General features: G+C 41.8%; 1 protein-coding gene across 13 annotated transcripts in view; it reads left to right on the top strand.

The window, feature by feature from the left end:
• The first annotated feature begins 260 nt into the window (after nucleotides 1-260).
• ift122 (intraflagellar transport 122 homolog (Chlamydomonas)) overlaps nucleotides 261-22,518 on the top strand; it is a 48,372-nt gene continuing 26,114 nt past the window's right edge. The window contains exons 1-13 of one of the 13 annotated variants that reach the window (XM_056772896.1): nucleotides 261-276; nucleotides 376-505; nucleotides 1,206-1,301; nucleotides 2,221-2,383; nucleotides 2,898-2,966; nucleotides 3,117-3,539; nucleotides 3,917-3,983; nucleotides 7,356-7,440; nucleotides 9,453-9,531; nucleotides 9,692-9,768; nucleotides 10,676-10,742; nucleotides 10,848-10,994; nucleotides 22,355-22,430. In XM_056772896.1, the coding sequence (XP_056628874.1) occupies nucleotides 3,481-3,539; nucleotides 3,917-3,983; nucleotides 7,356-7,440; nucleotides 9,453-9,531; nucleotides 9,692-9,768; nucleotides 10,676-10,742; nucleotides 10,848-10,994; nucleotides 22,355-22,430 (657 nt within the window). In that variant the 5' untranslated portion in view covers nucleotides 261-276; nucleotides 376-505; nucleotides 1,206-1,301; ... (1 more) ...; nucleotides 2,898-2,966; nucleotides 3,117-3,480. The other 12 variants (XM_056772903.1, XM_056772905.1, XM_056772898.1 and 9 more) reach the window with 12 other exon arrangements.

The following is a 22,518-nucleotide window of genomic DNA, read 5'->3' as shown; positions in this document are numbered from 1 at the left end:
GTTACATTGCTGTATAAGGTTAGAATAAACACATATTAACATGTAAAAATGACTTGACTTGTTAATTATTATGTACACTGACCAAAATTATAAACGCAACGCTTTTGTTTTTGACCCCATTTTTCATGAGCTGAACTCATAGTCTAAGACTTTTTCTATGTACTGTACACACTCGCAACCAAGAATAAAACGTGTGACGTATGCCGTAAAGCAGGTGATGGGCGGGGCTTGTGCACCTACCCGCACACCAAATTTAAAAATCTGTCCGGTTTAGAGGTTGGTAAAAATAATTTTATAGAGATTATTTCAAGGTCGAAAAACTCCATAGTGTTGCTATAAGGGTTAAGTATTTTGTATTTTTGAAACACTCCCCAGCTCTGACAATATACTACAACTGTCAGTCACCAGCCGGAGTACTCTCATGTGGAGAATAAGGGCACTCCGGCTGGTGACTGTGACGGCAACAAATGTGAAGATGGTCCTGGTGTTTGTGAATCGTCCTCTGGTGAGAGTTCATACTCAAATTGTTAAATGATTAATATAATTAAAAGTATTAGAAAAATGCATTTTTCCCAGCGGTCTCATACTTTTAGCCCCCTCTGTCGCAACACAAATGATTCATGTAAATAGTAATGTTACTTATCATCTAACATTTTTTAAACCAGTCCGGGTGAAATAAAACTCTCGTTGCGGAAATGGGACTAAAAATCCTACTGAAAAACTGCACTAACATCAGTCACATGCTGGAGTGGTTTCAAAATGACCATGAATAGATTCTCAGACTCCTATTTGTTATTGCTTAAGTACTTTAATAACCGCGAAAGTGGTTTAAGTGAACCAGAGCTACGTCACCTAATGAGACAAATCCTGGTCAAATGCCAACACTGCATCGACCACAATCTGTACCATGGTGACATGGGAAACATCATCTTGAACAACAAGACACAGGAGGCCAAGTTGTGTGACTTTGGTAATGGTCAGTTTGCCTCAAGTTACACCATACCACACACCAAAGGCTATGATGAGTTGAGTTTGTGTAGCATTAAGCCCTGATGTCATGACTCTTTTGCAAATGTTGCAGCCAACACAAACATTGTATTCCCCCAATAGCACATGATCAACATTTACAGTGATTGATGACATCGCACTGCAGTTTATTGAGATTAGCTAAAGAAATGTTTGCTCATTTCTTGGTTTTGTTACAGGGCTACCACTTGCGGTTGCAAAGACTGTAAACAGTTTGGGTATCCTGCTGCAGGATATAGTACTCAGCCAGTATAAGCGGTCAACATTTTCTAAAGGTAAGAGACTAGAACTAAGAAAAAAAGAGAGGATAATACTTTCTACACTTAGTCAGACAGCTGTTGCAGAATAGTTGTAGAATAAACCCCAAAAGGTTGACGTCTGTCTAGTGTAGGGGTGGGCTAACTTTTTACCTTGAGGGCCACATCAAGTTTTCAAATCCTTGTTAAGGATATTATTCGCATATTATTCGCACAATCAAATAAATATAGTGTATGCAATTCCTTCCAGCCTGTGTTTTAGAAACACTTTTTTATTGGAAAAAATGGCAAAACATTTGCACACTGTCATAAGACACATTATTATTATAATTTCTAGTATACAATTTTTTTTTTCTTGACCTTTTTTTCAAATATTCCTCTTATTCAGGGATGTGCAATTAATCCCAAGGGGGCACATGAGAAATGGGACTAAGTGGAGGGGTGAACCAAAAGGCTGAACTTAATTCTGCTCAATAATGAATTTATGGCTTTTAAAATGCAGTAAATATCTGATCTGATATACTCTTTTATATTTACAAAAGAAAAAACACCACCACTAATACTTTTCTGCACCTCTACCCTTTGTGCATATCACGGGTTATACATACTAAAATGTTGTTCGTATTTCTTCTGTTTATTCAACCAATTGTTTTCCACTATTGCATAAAATGATGGGTCAAAATGTGCTTTTGATATTTTGTCTTGCTTTTCAATATAATATTATATATTTTAAAATAAAATCGAGCAAACATGTAGGCTAAATAAAAAATAATGAGCCCACTCCCTTTTTGAATATCCTTGTACTGTACTCACTGTTCACCAAAATGACTGACCCAGGTATACAGGGCAACACCTGCCTATGGATTAAAAACATCCTGACAAACCTGCCACAGTCAATTAGAATGGGCCCATACCAATCTTCTACTCTGAAATTCAGTACAGGAGCACCACAAGGCTGCATGCTGAGTCCTTTCCTTTACTCCATGTACACCTTTGACTGCACACCATCTTACAACAGCAATACCATCATCAATTTCGCAGATGATACGACAGTGGTGGGCTTGATCACCAAGGGCGACCAATCTGCCTACAGAGATGAGGTAAAGGGGCTGATGAGGTGTTGAGCAGAAAACAATTTGAGTCTCAAACCTAAGAAAACAAAATAACTCATCATTGACTTCAGGAATTTTATTAACTAATATTGAATTATTTTACATGTTTGAAATAAAAGTTTTTTCATTTATTCATTCAAAGATATCATCAATAAACAGCTACCTGCCTTGGAGAACATATTTACCTTCCGCTGCCTGCTAAAAAAAACAAAGAACATTCTAAAAGACACACATCACCTATTCAATCTGGGAAACGGCACAGGTCCATCAGAGGACGCACAGCAAGACTCTTAAACAGCGCTTTTGATAACAGAAATTGGCATGTCATCACTAAATTTATAAGTGCAAGCACATAGTTAACATTACATATGAAACAATGAATGAATAAATACTTTAATGGAAATAAGAGATGCATTTTAATGTGTGTGACAGCTAATGGCCACCTGAAGAGGGTTGATATTGCTAGCTAGCAAGTGTTAGTCAAGATGCTCTATTTGTTTAGAATGCGCGGCAAAAGTCTCTCAAGATGATGGAGTCACGTGACACGTCACTGAGAGACCTACATGGATTGGTTGGTAGCCCAAATTTTAATTTTAAGTTTAATTTAAATTTTAAATAAACAAATATAGTAAGTTAACAACAGTAGCCCATGTAAACAAATATATAATTAAATATATATATATTTTATTAAGACTAAAATCTAATTCTGCATCTTTTTTAGGTGTGCCAGATGCTGGTAAAAAAATACATTCCAAATTGCATAATACCAGTCTGACCACCAGATGGCGAAGAAGAGCAGTGTTGTGTCAAACGCTTCGACTCACTGACGAAGTTTGTTGTAAAAGCCTCAGTGCTTTAAAAGTTCGGCACATGTATAATTACGATTTGTTCTCTGGTGTTTCTTTCTGTTGATTCTGCTTTACCTAGTTTTTTGTTTGATTTTATTTAAGTAGCATCCTTTAAATCATCTAAGAGGCTTTTATTTTGAAAACCTTTATGTTTTGTGTTTGTGTCTAGCGGTCGTCGCTTTTTGATTTGTGCAGTTAGTTCGTTCATATTCAACCAAACGCGGCAATTTATCAATAATGAGAGCTGTTCCCACATGGATAGATAAAGTCCACGATCGGGATAAGGTTGAACAATGGTAAGCTGTTTAATTTTTCGATTAACATCAGTAGCATACAAGAGTGGATGTGGTTAGCAACCGTTGCTATGTAAACAAAATGAACTTCAGCTTCGCTAGACTGAGACTGTTAAATTTCTGAGAAAGTCTAAAGTTTTGTGTATTTTTGTTCTTCATTTGGATCCATGTTGACCACGTTGAGTCATTAAAAAACATCTTTATTACTCTTTTGTTGAACATGGTGTTTTCTTTCTAAATTTACATGCACTGTCATATCTAATTTCTGAAAACATGTTAAGAGCTGTAAAGGACTATTTGGCATGGGGTGAATATGCTATTATCTTTTCATTTTCGTAATAAATTGGGTTGTTTAACGGTCTCTTTCTTCTTTCTTTCAGTATTTATGATCTTGCCTTCAAACCGGACGGCACTCAGCTGATAGTGGCAGCTGGAAACAGAGTTCTGGTATAGCATCTTACCCTTCAAAACCTAGTGTCTTGCATATCTAGAAAATATTTCATATGGATTATTACATATGCAGAGTTTAGGAAAGCACATCAATCCAAAATACGTTCTTTTGAAAATAATATGCACATATAATGTTTCTACCGATATATATATATTCTTTTTTTTTAACTAAAAGTGTCTGTAATGCCTCTAGGCCAGGGGTGGCTTGCTGCATTTTCCAAACGGCATTAAAGTTTGTCCAACTTGCATTTGGAGTAGACTTTGAAGCTTGTGCATAAAGAATATACCCGTCTGGTATGCTCCCCCCTCAAAGAGACGGCCCTCAGGTCTGAATAAAGTGTATGCCCTACACCCTTCAAAGAACTCCCTTCAAAGACTCAGCCCTTCAAGGGAGTAGGGCAATGGAATGAACATCCATTTGGAAAATGCCCTAGTTCTGGAGGGTCACTCTACTGCAAAGTTAAACTCCAACCTGCCTTGGTTTCCCCTCCAGGACCAGCATAACCCACCCCTGCTCTCGGCCGTCCACACAGGTTTTGACCTGCACTTCGAGAACTGTTATCAAAAAAGATAAAGGATGATACTTCTAAACAAAAATGATTCAAAAGTTACAAAGTTAATGTTACCAAAATGTTTTTAAGTTACAGTTATTTAATGAGTACTGGTTTAAAGTGCAGACTCTCTGCTTTATTCAGAGTGTATTCACATCTAAATTGGCTCAAGGATTAAGGAATTACAGCTCTTTAATAAGAAGCCCCCCCTTTTTCAAGGGACCAAAAGTAATTGGACAGTCGAATCAAAGGCTGTTTTTTGGACAGGCTTGGGCTTTTCGTGAAGTCATTTTCTCATTAATTAAACATGTTAAAGGCCTGAGCCCGTATTTATCAAGCTTCTGAGAATTACTTGCAAGAAAACTGCTAAAAATTGACTTAAGAGTAAAACAATTCTTGTCTCAAAGCTGCGCGTAAAAGTTAGGGATAAAACACCTCAGTCATAATTCAAGTGGAGTGAAGGACTAAATCTTAAGTGTCAGAGTTGATTTACGACACTTTGCTGTGCGGCAAAAGGTATTTTTGATGACGACATTGGCATGGACCAATCACTGAATAGATTAAATGAATGGTGAAATTCCTAAAATATACAAAACGCATATGACAATAAAGTCTTCTCAAGAGAATAGATTATGAAATAGACATTGAGAACAAAAGATAACACGTTTCCACCATTTCTTAATTATCCATTTTTAACCTTTGCAAGTATTTTTGCATGTATAATGTGCAATGATACGGTTCCATTGTCCAACCCCTCTGTCCACCACATCTCTCGATCTGTCTTAAATAATGGGGAGAGGAAGCGTAATTCTTAGCTTTAAGAAATTTGATAACTTGCTTTTACACTTCAGTTTGGAAGTAGGAGTAAATGTCATGAATTCTCAGCACTTAAGACCAAAGTGGCACTTTGAGAAGCTTGATAAATACTGGCCTTGGAGTTGATTCTAAGTGTGATGTTTGCATTTAGAAGCTGTTGTTTTAAACCCACATCATGCGAATCGGGGAGATCTCCATCCAAGTGTAACAGACTATAGTAAGGTTTCTAAAACACAACAAATCCTCCAGACAGATACAGTGGTAGAAACATTAGGAGTTGCCAACAATCAACAATTTGGCATATTATAAGAAAAAAAAACACTGGTGAGCTCATCAGAAAGCCTTGATGTCCATATACAGTGAATCTACAAAGTCTAAACACTCACATTTAGACTTAAGTTAAATATGGATCAGTATACACCTGCCATCAATTAAAGTCACTTATTAACCCTTAAAAAAGGATGAATGTTCCCAGTTTGGTTACATCCATTTGAAAAAAGCCTAGTATCACTCCCTCCAGGAAATAAACGACACCATGGTTCTGGTTACTGATGGATTTATTGCTTTGTCATCCTTTTCTCCGTCATCACATTCACCGTCAGTGAAATCCACCGTCAAACTACAGTATGACAATGTAAAGGATAAACACGTTCACATACAATATAAAGAGGTAAATACAAATACACTCGGGAAATACAAACGTAATACACATACCTCGCTGGCTGCATATAACCTAGAGGGAATGAGTTCACTTGAAAATACCCGGTTCAAAACACAAAAATGAAAAACATCTTCTTTAACGTTACTTCTCTGCTCAAACCATGAGTAACTCTTGTAATACACACGCGGAGAATAACTTCTCACCAAAATGTAAACTTCCTTGTTGCACCTTAAAAAATGTCCGTGTGCAACGCAAATGTACTTTAGCTCCTCGTTAACATCAACACTCAATATTCATGAATAGATGAAACAAATAACAAAAAAAACATGTTAAAATAACAGAAATAATATGCATGCCAGTTATACCTAGAGCTTACTCAGCAGAAACAAGACCTTATTGTTAAAAAGTATAAATCGGGAGAGGACAACAATCAGCAAGTGAAGAAACTAGGGCACAACAGTGATACTACCAGGACCCCCTAAAATTGAAGAGAAAAGCAGGAGAAAACTGGTACGGGCAACTAACAAGAGGCCTGTAGCAAAATTAAAACTCCCTAGTTCTTTTTCGGCCTGGGCTATTGATGATGGCAGCCTTTTTTGACTAAAACATCCATCCAAGGCTGCCTGAAGGTCAATGTTTTAGAATGGCCCAGCCAGAGTCCAGATGGAAATCCCATTGAAAATCTATGGGATGACCTGAAGAGAGTTATACACCGGAGATGTCCAACCAATTTGACAGTAAGAGTGCTTATGCAAGGAAGTATCACAAAGTCAAGATGTACTAAACTGATTGTCTCTTACCTACAGAGACTGCATCCTGTGATAGTATGCAAAGGTGCTTTAACTCATTACTAGTTTAGGGTTGTGCACTAATGCAACCTGGTTATTGTCCCTTTTTTACTTTTCTTTTTTTCTCCTTAATGATTCTTATTGTCATTCACTTCAATAAATAGGTTGCAATAGGCTCCCACATTTTAATTTTTGCAATTTTACGTGTCTAATACATACATGGGCAACTTATTACACACCAAAGACACAGAAAAACAAGTATTCGCACCATATGACCCCTTTAAAACTATAACTATGGTCTGTATCACTTGCATTGAGACCCCCTTTAACGCATGTGATCTATGTTCGAAGCAACTTTAGTCTGGGACTTGGCTTAAACCCTGTCTGGGTAACCGCCCAATAAAAGATCTCCTGTAAGAACATGTAATTGAACTGATTTGACAGTTATGCATTTAGCCTTTATTTGTGTCATAAGATTATATAATGCTTTTCATGAAAGTCTTTTTTAGAATTATTTACTACATGAACTAAAGATATGTGCAATGTGTTTCAGGTATATGACACAGCTGATGGCACACTGATACAGCCATTAAAGGGACATAAAGACACTGTTTATTGTGTGGCTTATGCTAAAGATGGTAAGTAAATGTATATAATTGTGTCTTGCGTTAATATGGCCAGGGGCGGAGCCAGGGGATTTTGGGTGTCCAGGCAGAGGTCAGCAATCAAACAACACACTTATCTAACCCTTAAATACATTAAAAACATATTTTAGGTGTCCCGAGCAATTATGTAAAATGTTTTCTTTAATGACATTTTCCTATATTATTGAAAATTTTCATAATTTATTTGTCTACATAAAGATGAATAAAATCAGGCTTTAACCCTCTGGGTTAAAAAAGAGTTTTGACATGCCTTGATATTTGTGCTTTTATCAGTAGTTTATAGAAATACTACTGTCATTTCACTTTATTATTCTGAACAATCTATGCTACAATAATAAGCCAACAATGTGTATGCACATTTTTGTAAGACACTTTCTGTTTTGGAAAGGCCTCATGAGAGGGTCGTGTCAATGGCCATTAAAGGATATTTCATAGGCAAAGAAAACGTCCCCATGTTTTACTCACCCTCAGGGCGTCCAGGCTTAATATGACTTTCTTCTTGAAGAATAATGCAGTCGGAGTTATAATACCACGTATAATTTTTCTTCCAAGCGGTAGAATGGAAACTAATCGAATCCCTTATAATACAATATTTATGTGATTCACACCCACGCAGATAAAACGCGTATAATGGGCCTTTCAAGGCAGTTATGAAAAAGGATGTTTTTTTTCCAATTTATTTACAAAGTAAATAGTGCACAGTGTAATCAAAATATAAACAATGAGTGTCAGAGGCTAACAATGCATATGCATTACCAATAACTACGCCTGTGCAAAAACATACCACACTTTTGTGGTTCCACAGAATATACAGACGTACATATACAGAACGCGTTGTTACATTAATTATATAAACCAACTGTGCAATTTATAGTCCATATGTACATGTATATTATAAAATTTACATAAAAAAATTAACTAATGTAGTCTAAATTAGGATATACAATGTTTAAACTGTGATACATTTTTATGCTTTTATCATGTTTTAATGTATAAATGTAGAATTTATTTGTGAATATTCCCAAACTCGCAGTGCTATCTCTGTATGGGAAAGGTTAAAGTATGGGTCATAAACTAAAATGGATGAAACTTAAATTTGTAGGGAAATTATATAACGTACTGTATAATCTGGAAGTAATAAATGATGTAGCTTTTTAATGACCATAATTTATTATGAACCAATGTATGAGCAACAAACTCGTGACTCACGGTGGGAAAGTTATCACCACTTGTCAGTGCCACATGTAGTTTAGAACTATTGAGAGCTCCATGAACCATCTTTCAACAGCTCTAGTCCAAGCCAGCTGGGAAACCAGGGCTGCCAAGTCAGCAATTTTCTACCTTGACTACAGGAAGAACTTTTTAAACTTTTTAAACTATTGTTGCATTTTGTTTTCTGGAGGTTAAAGGTAGAAGGATATTGTTCTCCAGCTGTCTTAATCGAAATTAAAATGTTGAAATAATAAAAATAATGTTATGGTATTGGAACTAAGGTCATTAGAAAACTTTTGATTAAGTATCTGGCTGGTGATACTACGCAGATCTGGCAACCCTGCCAAGCATGTCTGAATCATTTTCAGATTACTTTCTCAAAAGTGGTTCAGACGGAAATCTATGCAGTGCATAACCACACATCAGCAACAGTTTACATTAGGGCAAGGACTGTCCACAGAAACAAGATATTTGGCGTCACATTTTGTTGTTTATTTATCCATTTGTGATAATGAGGTCATTATCGTATCTGCGGTCAACTAACTAGTGGATAAACAGTTTTTCCGCTTCTTCTCTCTTTTATTCCAAAAATTGAGAATATAGTTGTTTAAAAGTACAGTATAATGTGACAGATCAGATGTTAAGTGCCAACACTAATCCAAATGCATAAATGCTAATTAGTATGTGATGTCACTAGTAACACAAGCTCTGGACATGCATATGGCTAGCTGTCATTACTGTCATTACTAAGTCCTTCCTCTCATCTTCTCTAGGAAAACGCTTTGCATCGGGTTCAGCAGATAAAAGCATTATCATCTGGACCTCAAAACTAGAGGGTATCCTAAAATACACGTGAGATACTTATTGTTTATTTTGTTTATTTTATGATATGTTATTTTGGAGAATTTCTTTTGTTGTTTTATTCTACATTTAACCTAAAGCTATGAATAATACTTAAAATGATACTGTAGTACTTTATTGTTGTAATCGTTTCATTTTTTATGTCTTGTAGTCACAATGATTCTATTCAGTGTGTAGCTTACAACCCTGTCACACACCAACTGGCTTCATGTTCCTCAGGAGATTTTGGTAAGTGTGTTCGTATAGTGTATATGAATGCGTTGTTTCAGAGTCTCCATGATGGTATGGATCCCCATAATTTGCTGTACTTCAACGTGATGACACTATTAAGAATGCTTCTTTAAATATTAAAAAATATGAGATACAACATTAGAAAGTTTTTTGATAAAACAGAATACTTTGCCATGTTGTATCAAACCCATTATATGATTGTATTTAGTGTCTTAGTCTTATTATGTATATACTATTATCCCAGCTAATCAAAAACTTCAATGTAATTTGGTGCCCAAACTTTCATTGTGATAGCATAACTAGTTACGTTGTGGCAACCAAAAAGAAATATAATTCCTAGATTCGCCTGACAACTTAACTTTGCCATGTTGCTTGTCTGTCTTGGTAACTAATTTAACTTGTCCTAGTTTAGAGACTTTTTCAGTGACATATGATAAGTGTCTATCTGCGTTCCGAGTGATTTTAAGATAGTGAGCTTAACAGATTTAGCATTTCTTCTAGCAAAAATGATACCAATCTCTTTCGTACATGAAAAAGACATACACCCTACGTGTATTCTAAATGTACAATATCAAAACAAATGGGGATAATTGGAACAGGTCAAATGCAGATAGAACCATCTAATTCTGAAAAAATCACTTTCTGCTTAGAGTTATTAGGTTCTGTCTGCAAAACATTAATTAAAGCAACACAAACAATTTACTTTTGACACATCTCTCTTCATAAAGTTTAAAGTTGGTGGAATTGCAAACTGCATGCCGCAAGAGGCAGTGTCATGTGACTCATGTGTTGCACAACAACGCTTAGCTGCCTGCAGATGCACCTGCCTATTAATTAGGCAGAAATAAGGTTGCTGAAACACTAGACAACTTCTCTAATGACATATGTTTGTTTTGGACTGCAGGTTTGTGGTCTCCTGAGCAGAAGTCTGTTTCCAAACACAAGGTTAGCAGTAAGATCACATGTTGTGGGTGAGTTATGAATCTTTTTAGCTTTTTAAGAAACATCTTAAAGCATTGCACATTATTTTGTTTGTGAGTTGTTTTTTCCATCTTCCTTTGTTGTTGTTATGTCAGTTGGACTAATGATGGGCAGTACTTGGCTCTGGGCATGATGAGTGGGGTGGTCAGCATCAGAAATAAAAATGGAGAAGAGAAAGTGAAGATTGAGCGACCAGGCGGCTCTTCCTCGCCTGTCTGGTCCATTGCCTGGAACCCATCCAAGTAAGATGATAATTTTATGACATCGTCACCTACATCATTTCAAAGTTTTACGAAATAAAAAAATGACAAATACCATCAGATGGATATAATATGCCCCCACCCTTACTCTTTGCTCCAACAGAGCCCCTTCCCCAGTAAACTGTTGAGGTACTGTTAATAATAATCAAAAATATTTACATTAGTAAATTATACTTATAGAGTTACTTATACATGTAAATGCATCCATATACCCAGATACATACACACAGTGGTGAAAAGAGTGAAGGAAATTTGTTTGGAAAAAACGCTAGTCCTCCTCCATGATTCAACTAAATTAGATGTCTTGAAATCTGTGTGACGCAAGTTCCCTTTCTGTCGGTCTCTCGACGTTGTGTCGAGAACGACAGATGGGGTTCGCCCTTGAGAACCAATCAACTCTGACTACTATAGAAAAGGCCAATGAAATTTGGCGAATGCAATTTGCATGCCGGGCTCCGCCCCCGGAAATCCGGTATAAAAGGAGGCCGGCGTGCAGCATTCACTTACCTTTTGTTCTTCAGAGCCATCGCTCATGAGTACAACTCAGGATTCAATCCTCTACAACTACACGCTGGTGCTACGACGTGTTACAGCGGATCGTCCCTTCCTGCAGCGACCTTCCCCTGGGCGTCTCGGCGGTTCCGGAGGTGTTAGAGATTTTTTCTAAAAGTCCTTTTCAGGACTGACTGAGCATTCTCCAGCGCGGCATGTCCCGCTGTTCTCTTGGGTGCGGCACCCTCATCGAGGAGGGGGATGGACACGATCGCTGCATTAGGTGTCTGGGCGTCCAGCACACTGAAGCAGCGTTCGTTGACACATCTGCCTGCACTGCGGGCAGATTGTCATTCAGAAGTTGCGGTCACGGGTGGCTGTCTTCCTACGGGAACCAGCCACCATTTCGTCTGCTACCCGGGCTGTGACATCTGTGGCTACGGCCCCGATGACCACCCACGTTAGCAGCGTTAGTGATACGGGGAACTCTGCGAACGTAAACCCGCCAGCCAAGTGCTCACGGGCCGATCGCACCCCGATTCGCTCTTCTGAACGTTCCCCAACCGGCGGTGGCATACCGTCCGGATCCTCACGCACACACTCGGAAACGATGTGTGACGTAGATGAGATGTCGCTCGCAGCATCGGAGGGAGACTGGCATCCGACTCTGCCGAATCCAAACTCCACCCCCAGCGGTCGAGTTCAGGAGGAAGCAGAAGTGATGTCATCCGTGCTAACCCGGGGATGCGTGGTTCCCGAGGTCGGTGCGCGGTGCAAACCGCGCCCACCCCGGGTGCCATGTTTTTCCCGGAGGTGCATGAGGAGCTGTGTAAAACTTGGAACGCTCCACTCACGGACCGTTCCAGTGAAACCAGCTCCGGCTCCCTTACTTCCCTCGATGGTGAGGCAGCCAAGGACTGCGTCGAGATCCCCCGGGTGGAACGTCCGCCTGCGGTGCACCTGTGCCGCGGACGGCTACCACCTGGGGGGGGATCGACCACTCCTACCGTCCAAAACACGTAAGACTTCGGCATCACTGGTGTCGAAAGCTTGCGATGTTGCGGGCCAGGCTGCCTCCTCTCTCTATGCCTTGGCCATCCTGCAGGTCCGCCAGGCCAGGGCGTTGAGAGGGCTCCACGAGGGTAAGGCCGACCCGGGTATAATGCAGGATCTCCGTGCCACCGCTGACAGCGCTCTACGGGCGACTAAGGCGGCGGCACGGGCCCTGGGTCGGACGATGTCCACGGTAGTGGTCCAGGAGAGACACCCCCGGCTATACCTTGTGCAGAAGAGTGACAGCAAGGAAGTCCGCTTTCTTGATGCACTCATCTCGCAGGGTGGGTTGTTGGTAACACCGTCGAGGACTGCGCTCAGCAGTTTTTTGACGGCGAAGCAGACAGTGGCAATTAACCACATTTTTTTTCACGCCGCGACTCGGCCGCCTACAGGCCTCCGAGATCTCACGTGACGTCTGCTTCCCTGCAACCCAGGACCCTTTCGGCATCGGCTCCGGTTCCTGTGCCCCCACAGGCGGCACCCCGGAAGCAGAGGTCGAGGGGGAAACCTACACCCCGTCAGCAACCTCCTCGCGAGAAGGGACACTGACGGGAAGACCCCAGGGAGAACAACATCGGGCCCGAACCTTCACAGCCACGGCTCTGATCGGTCGGTACGGGACGACTCCTGCCTCGTCACCAAAGCCGGGCCCTTGTTAGGGCTTGGCGCCCACTTACTCACTGAGTTTTCTGTTCTCCCCGGGTTTACTTGCAGCCGATCGCACACTCCACTGGACTGTGCTCGGCGAACCGACCTCACACCCTGGCGAGGCGTGAGGTCGTACACATACGACAGCCGTCACCACTCTCAAACCGACAGTGCGTGCCGTTGTCCCGCCAGGCAGGTAAGCAGGCGGAGCAAAAACCTTCCCTCCGGGGACTCCCCGCGACATGGTTAGCTCCGCCAGCCGACGAACCACCCCCCGTGGGAATGATGAAGCAGACCGTCCCCTTGGTCACCCTGTCACAGTCCCTGGGAGCTCGAGAGCTGCCCACACTGTCTCGCTGGCTAATGAGGGCGGTCCGTCTTGGTTACTCGATCCAGTTCGCCAGAGACTCACCCAAGTTTCGGGGCATCATCTCTCCCTCTGTCAGAGGCAGGGACGCCTCCGTACTTCGGGTAGAGGTCACCACCCTTCTGGCAAAACAGGCATCGAGTTCGTCCCTCAAAACCAAGATGTTCAGTGGGTCACCACCCGCACTTCATCGTTCCCAAGAAAGACGGCGGGTTGCCCCCAAAGGCTGCGTACCCTGAACAGAGCACCTTCACAAGCTGCCATTCAGGGTGCTCACACAGAGGCGCGTCCTGACATCTATGAGGTGTCAGGATTGGTTCGTGGCAATCGACCTGAAGGACGCTTACTTTCATGTCTCGATCCTCCTCGACACCGGCCGTTCCCACGGTTCGCGTGCGAGAGGCGGGCATATCAGTACAGAGTCCTCCCTTTCGGTCTGTCCCTGACCGCCCTTTCTCCCTGAGAGGAGGAAGGCGAGCGGGTACTAAACTATCTCAGCGACTGGCCTATCTTGGCACACTCGCGAGATCTGTTATGTACACAAAGGGACCTGGTGCTCCGGCACCTAGGTCGATTGGGACTCCAGGTCAACCAAGAGAGGGGCAAGCTCTCCCCAGTGCAGAGCGTCCTCTTTCTCGGTATGGAACTCAACTCTGTCACCATGTCGGCACACCTGTCCGCAGTTGTGCCCAACCAGTGTTGAACTGTCTGAAATGAACATTTTAGGCAGACAGCGGTCCCCCTGAAACAATTCAGAGGCTCCTGGGACACATGGCGTCCTCGCGGGCTAATACCCCTCGAGTTGATGCACATGACACCGCTCCAACACTGGTTTCAGAGTCGAGTTCCGAGGAGAGCGTGGCACACCGGCAGCAGGCGCATGGTGATGCCGCCCTGCTGCCGACGCACCATAACCCCTAGTCTTTATGACTTTTTCGACGGACTCAGGTCCCTCTGAGCAGGTTATGAGGCAGGTCGTGGTGACGACTGAAGTCTCCCTGCAGGGGTGCGGTGTAGTGTGCAACGGGCACGCAGGTGGGGTGTTGGACGAACCCCCGCCTGCGCTGGCATATCAATTGCCAAGAGTTGTGGGCTATGCTACTTGCACTGAGCAGGCTACGGCCTCTCGTGCGAGACATACACGTGCTGTTCCGAGGACAGCACTATAGCTGTAGCGAATACAGATCGTCAGGGTGGCGTTCGCACACAGCAGCTAAACACAACTTGCTCGACGCCTCCTCCGGTGGAGTCAACAGGTGACTCGTTCCCTGCAGGCCACACACCCCGGGCAAACTGAACTAGACAGCCGACGTGCTTTCTCGCCAGTTTATGCCTCGTGGAGAGTGGCGACTCCACCCCCGTGCAGTCCAGCTCATTTGGAGGCTGTTCGGGTAGGCCCAGGTAAAACCTGTTCACCTCCCGTAACACCACCATTTGCCCGCTTGATAGTCCCTGCCCTCGGCACGGATATCCTTGCGCACAGCTGGCCGCGGGATGGGCGGAAGCACACCTTCCCCCCCCAGGAGCCTTCTTGTACAGACTCTGTGCAAGGTCAGGGAGCAGGAGCACCAAGTGTTATTGGTTACACCACACCGGTCTAACCGCACTTGGCCTCAGAGCCGATGCTCTGGATAGCGACTCCCCCTGAACCATTCCCCTGACAGAGGACCTGCTCTCTCAGGGGAAGGACACGTTCTGGCATCCCAGATCAGACCTCTGGAACACCCATGTCTGGTCTCTAGACGGGACGAGAAGATCCTAAGATGGCTACTCCCCCTATACGGCTGAGACCATCACCCAGGCTAGGGCCCCATCTACTAGGCGGTTACACGCCTCTAGACGGTGCCTCTTCTCGTCCTGGTGTCTTTCTCAACGAGAAAGACCCACTGAGGTGCTTGATCAGGATTGTGTTCCCCTCCTCACGAGACTGGAGACTAACATCTCCCTTCCACACTGAAAGTGTATGTAGTCGCTATTGCCACTCATCACGACTCAGTCGGTGGAAAGTTTCTAGGGCAACACGACCTGGTCACCAGGTTCCTAAGCAGCGAGAGGGCGGAATCCGCCTCATCTCCGCTCCATACCCTCTTGGGACCCTAAGTGGTCCTGGGGAGCCTCAGGGCCCCCCAAAGAGCCCCTCGGAGGTTCCGATCTTCCTCATAGAGTAAGACGGCCCTCCTGACGGCGCTCACTTCCTTCAAGAGGGTAGGGGACCACCGAGCATCCTCCGTGTCCCTGGATTGCCTTAAACTCGGCCCTGGAAACTCTCACGTTATCTTGAGACCCAGGCCCGGATGCGTGCCCAAGAAGTTCCCACTACTCCCTCCGGGGCCAAGTGGTGAACTTGCAGGCGCTCCCCATAGGGGAGGAAGACCCAACCCGATTAGTGTTGTGTCCAGTACGTACTGGACCGCACGCAGAGCTCTGAAGCTCTGACCAGCTCCGTGTCTGTTGGAGGACAGCAGAAGGGGAAGGCTGTCTCCAAACAGAGGCTGGCGCACTGGGTCGTGGACGCCGTTACGACGGCATTCCGATCTCAGAATCTCCCATGCCCATTGGCAGTGAGGGCTCACTCCACACGGAGTTTAGCCACCTCCTGGACACTGGCAGAAGCGCCTCTCTAGCAGACATCTGTAGAGCTGCGGGTTGGGCTATGCCCAAACACCTTCGCAAGGGTTAACAACCTTCGCGTAAACCCGGTGTCAGCCCACGTCCTGCGTGGCGACATGTAGGACTGGCATCCGGGGGGGCGTATGCCTGCGAAAGCACCTTTCCACCCTCTAACAGGTTGGGTCAGTGTGCTATTTACCTTTTCTTCTTACCCGAACACATCGCTAAGAAACTGGTACCTCACCAGCCTCCCTTCTTACCCAGACACTGGTTAAGAATAGGCATTCCATCCATCACCAAACAAGCACCCCCTGGGGGCTGGCTGGGCAGAGCAGCCTTCCCCCTTAGGCCGGGATACCATGTGAGCTATCACAGATAGCTCTAACCGGACCTAGTGCTACCGGACGTCTGTAACACCCCCTCCGTGGGCTGTTCCGTCTGATGTATCCTCATGAGAATGGTTCCCACTCCTGGTAACCCATGAGCTTCCCCAGGTGGGCCTCCACCTCGCGGTTAACTACTCAGTCCGCACGTTCCATGCGTTCTCCTCCAAGGACGAGACCATACCTATATCCACCATATTCCTCCCCACGGGTAGGAGGTGGCCTCTGTAGCGCTTCTCTGATTAAGAGTCGCGCTTACCCGGTGTAAACTGATCTGGACGGCCTCTCGCCTATAGAGAGCTAAGGCCCCGTCCGTGAAAGTTACCGGTCAGGGCTGTACCCATCTTTCTCCAAGAAAGCTCTGGAACCCCCCGACCACCACACTGGAAGGTTACAGTCTCACGAAAGCTTCGAGATGACACGCCCAGGCTTGTTACCGTCGCTTCGCTAGAGATTGTGACGCGATACAGCGTTGTGGCGTTTTCCATAGGCAACCCCATCTGTCGTTCTCGACACAACGTCGAGAGACCGACAGAAAGGGAACGTCTTGGTTACGTATGTAACCTCAGTTCCCTGATGGAGGGAACGAGACGTTGTGTCCCTTATGCCACGAACACGTATCGTATTCTGCTGCAGTTTGAGAGGTCTCAGGCTCTTCAGAACAAAGGTAAGTGAATGCTGCACGCCGGCCTCCTTTTATACCGGATTTCCGGGGGCGGAGCCCGGCATGCAAATTGCATTCGCCAAATTTCATTGGCCTTTTCTATAGTAGTCAGAGTTGATTGGTTCTCAAGGGCGAACCCCATCTGTCGTTCTCGACACAACGTCTCGTTCCCTCCATCAGGGAACTGAGGTTACATACGTAACCAAGACGTTTTCTATGCTCGATATGAGTGGACGGGGTCACGTGACTGGACTGATTATTCCCCCTAGCCAATCACATTAAAATTTAAAATAAAATAGCAACGACAATCTGAGGAAATATAGTATAAGTACTGATACAGCGCAAAAGTTTTACTCAAGTAAAAGTAAAGGTAAAGTCATTTAAAACTACTTAAAAAGTAAATTTCCTGAAAAAAACTACTCAATTACAATAATTTGAGTATTTGTAATTCGTTACTTTCCACCACTGCATACACACCATATACAATATACCAATATAAACATTAAAAAAAAAAAATATATATATAATTTTTATCAATGGGGTGCAGAGAGAATAAAGTGTCAGTGTGAGGAAAACCGCAGAGACAGGTCAAGAACAAAAATGAACAAAACAAACTTAAAAAGCTACCTGAAAGTTTGCCATCCTGAAATATATATAGAGACCTGACAGGTCCGGCTAAATTGAAATCATCTTTAAAGATCTCACATTTAAATTTCTCCATAACAAATATAAAATGTTGGCTACACAAATTTTATTTATTTAAGTTTTAACACATTAAATCCCCAGTGAAATCTAAATGTGCTCCTAAACGCTGACAAAATTTGTATTTAGAAGATAAACCCTAAAAATTGCACTTGATCAGATTAAAAACCGAAGTAGGAAGTTGTGCGAATGTCAAAAGATGACACTGGGTCATCAAGGGCGTATGACGTACGGTACAGAGCAGCTGTTGCTAAAGAAACCAAAAACCATAAATCTGAAAAAGCGGTACAAATTTCCATATGCTTGAACATATTAATGTATTTATGCATTTAAAATGTCTTAACTGTTTCCCTGGAGTGAGTTTGTAACCACAATTTTTCATATTTATTTAAAACACGATACATTTGCAGAAATACAAACATACTGTAGGCTAAAATATCTAATCATAAAACTTCATTTATATTCGTTGTAGGCTACCAAACATATTTTTATTCATCGTTTACTTACATGAGCTTTGGAAGGATTTACTAGTTTTACCATGGGGCCAGTTGCATAAATATAGCCGCTAAATTAAGACTGTGTCTAAACAACGATTCTCACTGACTAGCAGTTAGTCAGGACTATTCAGTCTTATTTTTCTGATTTCAATTACACCAATCTACCTTCTTATGTAACTGACTTAAAGAAATGATGTCCATTCTTGAAGAAAAAAATGAGATGACTAACTTGTAAGACTGGTCTAAGCAGTTTATGCAACCAGCTAATGATAAGACACTGTAACGTTTCATTGATATCTTGTCATTATGTTGCATTTATGAATTGTACATTATTATTCTTGTGTCTGTGACATAAAATAAATACATCTGCTCTACTTCATTGGCACAAGACATTCCTCTGGCTTTATAAACTGTAAAAAGATGTGTGCTGTTTGTAAAATAAAATATACTCAACATCTGTTTTAAAACACAGTTTTAATGGGTATTTAGGCGAACACTTGTGCAGTGTGCGCATGTCAGCAGATTATATTGGATTTGAAGCTTGTCATGTAAACATGCACATCAGTCGAATCACTTTATTTATCTTTCATGTAAACACTACATTCTTTTTGCACAATAAATTCATTTGGATGTGTCCATGTACACGCAGCTAGACTTTTACTTTTCTGTGGTTATTACGCTGTTAAATGCAGCACTGCCAGGCTGACTGTGTACCGGAAAACAAACGCTATTTGTTATTAAGGGGGCGCGGTCACTCGATATTTCTCTGTATTTTACAGTTGAAATTACGTCAACACATCAAATAATGCTGCGCATTCCAAGGTATTGCATTGGGGTTTCAATGTCAACACAGCAGACAAACTGTCATTAAATACATGAAATACGACATCTGTCACTGAAAATCTTTAAAAAAAAGTTAAGGGTGAACATGGCCTAAGGCTGTATTGTTTGGTTATTCATTCGTAAATAAAGTCAGAACTCTGAAATATTGTGGTGTAGCGATTTTAGCTGCATGTTAAAATAATGATGAGTCTAACTCACCAAAATAAGATTCTCCACCAGATCTATCAAGATCACATACATGAAATGAGTTATTTAAAACGTCAATTTCAGTTAAGAATTAGTTTAGCTCAAAGAAAAATACAAATAATAATCGTCATAACACATACATATTTTACAATTCTGATTAGCAGTATAGTGATAAAAATCCTATATGTATTCGTCCAGCAAATGCGTTGATGATTTATACACTAAGGTTATCTCATGACCATAAGTAACGTGCCTTTACCAAACAGAATTGAGAGCAGAGGTAGCATAGATCGAAACACAGTTTAAGTGACCCGTTTGTGAACTGTTGAAACGCTGACTGTGGGTTCTGAGTCCAAAGGTCCATGGCCTAATCGGACTCCCCAGAGGGGAGCCCCAAGCGGGGGTGTCTGTTGGAGTGTCCTCCGTGTCCTCTCTCTTTCCCTTCCAATTCCTAATTCCAAAAGGTGTCTACCCTGAAGTGGATCGGTGATGGTGTTTTAAATGCATACCTGCCCTGCCCCCAGATGGTCTTCGGGCCAATGCCATGAAAGTGTGTTTGCCAGAGAAAGTTCCTTTGTTTCTCATGGCGCCTCATTTGCATAGCTCTGACAGGATGGTCAGTTTGCATTTAATATCTAAACTAAGTTATGGACATAGTATGATGCATGCTATGTTTTTATAAAATAGCTCATCATATAGGGAATTCAAAGAGGAGTAGTAAAATATAAAACATGCCAGACATTGAACTGTGAATCATCCCAACGTATGAATACATCAAATGAACCCTAAATCTAAACTTGTAAATCTAACAGTTACAGACTATTTAAAGTGGCACGAGTGCCAACACACAACCTAGACATTTAGATACATTTAGAGAAAAGGATAGTTTAAATCACATAAGTTCCTATTTGTCAGAGAAGTTTCTCTGGTTAGCCTCAGATGTTAAGTTAGAGATGACACAGACACTTATCACCAATGCTTTGAAGCTTTAGAGTCGTAAATATCCTACAGAGAAACCAAGAGGGTTATCACACTCTAGGTGAGAGTTCAAAACCTAAAACCAGACCCCATTGAGCCAGGTTTGCTATGGTCTTTTGATGATGGTGTCTAGAAACCAGGACAAAAGGGAGTAAGGGGGTTCATGGCTTTCTTCTCAATGATCCAGTCACTACAGTGGATACCAATTTTCTTCCTAAAATGCATTATACCACTATATCGTAGAGATGTGCGTTATAACGTGAAATAAAAGAACTAGAAAATATGTATTTTTCTGTGACTTGAAATGAAGTTATCATGAGTAATAAATCCTAGATTTGCAATTTATTTGCTTCATCAATATTGTGACAATATTATTTATTCTAAGAAAATAAAAACAAAACCAACATGTAAAGCCATAATACAATGTAGCCTACCAAGAGGAATGGACTATTTGAATTTGCACATAGTGTAAATATTGTGTTACACTGAATGACAATGTTACATTATTTCAACCAAATTTTGACATTATAGTCTCAAAATTTTTTGTTGAAACCATAAAGTAGATATTTTACTTACATTTAATGTGCTTTCTATGGGCATAAAATCACTTTCGTAAATTTATTTTGATGGGGACATCTTAACATCTTTGACCCATGTATTTTGACACATTTCCGAGTGAAATGGAATCTTGAATGAGAACATCTAAACTAGTGGTTGTGGCTTTTGTCTTTTTCTTTGATTTAAATGGATGTATAAAACAGCCGTTGTATTTGAAATGGAACTGGGAGCAGACTGAGAGTTGAAAGTTAACAGATGCTCCGCCCAGGCTGTCTAACATACGTCATCTAAGATGGATAGTCATTACTGGAAATATTTATGTGAATTTGTATTATTTTAGGAGCAAGCAGCCCTTCAAAACTATGTTATTTCATTATTACTGGTACTGTTACTTTTAACAACACCCTGTAACCTACCCAAGGTACCCTACAACCACAGAGTCATCCCCTAAAAACCACCTATCTACAGCACAGCAACTACCTGTATACCTTAACAACATAGCAACACCATATCACAATCTTGTGATCATTATTTAGTAGCTAAAATGAATTTATTTGAATGGAGTAGTGTGTTTATTAAACTCAAGGGGGAGATGTTGCACCACTTGTAATTTGTGTTTAGTGCTCTGCTCTCAGGCTTAAGTGTCTGTTGAGTATCTCTTTAAGTATATACTTGAACAGCCACCTTTTAAGGCCACTTAGAAACAATTAGCATGCAGCCAGAGCACAACAGCAACCACCCATTTCTGGAAATTGCAGTTTTTGAATGAAAAAGTGCACATTTTTATTCTTGTTTTTTATGCGAGTGTTTCTCTTATTGATGTAGTTAGAAATGTTGAATTAACATACAGTTGTGCTCAAAACTGTGTCATCATTTACTCACCTTCCAGTTGTTCCAAAGCTTTATAATTGTTTCTTTGTTCTAGAACACAGGGAACGATATTTGGAAGAATGCTTATAACCAGACAGATTTTGCCCCCCATTGACTACGACAAAAGGAAATAATACAACGGTAGTCAAAAGTGCCCAGAACTGTTTGCTGTCCTACAACCTTCAAACACAAAAAAAATATAAAGTCATTTTTCCTACTATGGGAGTCAATGGGGGGCAAGATCTGTTTGGTTATAAGGATTCTTCCAAATATCTTTCTCTGTGTTCACCAGAACAAAGACATTTATACAGATTTGGAACAACTAACAGGGGAGCAAATGATGACAGAATTTTCATTTTCGGTTGAAATATTCCATTAATGTCAAGCCCTGCCGTGGTGCATGTTCAGGGTTGGAGGCTACAATGTAGATGTTTATGGGGAAACATTATGTACAAAGTTACATTAATCTCTGTATGTGTGTGTTTCAGGGATGAACACAATGATATATTAGCAGTGGCTGATTGGGGACAGAAGCTGTCTTTCTACCAACTCAGTGGCAAACAGGTGAGTGTCTCTGTTCGAAAACAGCCTGTTACTTGTGTTTTTAAAAATATGTTTATCAATGATGTTGGTTTCCGGTTCACCAGTTCGC

The sequence above is a fragment of the Triplophysa dalaica genome, chromosome 18 (assembly GCF_015846415.1).
Source record: "Triplophysa dalaica isolate WHDGS20190420 chromosome 18, ASM1584641v1, whole genome shotgun sequence".
NCBI lineage: Eukaryota > Metazoa > Chordata > Actinopteri > Cypriniformes > Nemacheilidae > Triplophysa > Triplophysa dalaica.
This window is presented reverse-complemented; position numbering and strand designations above follow the sequence as displayed.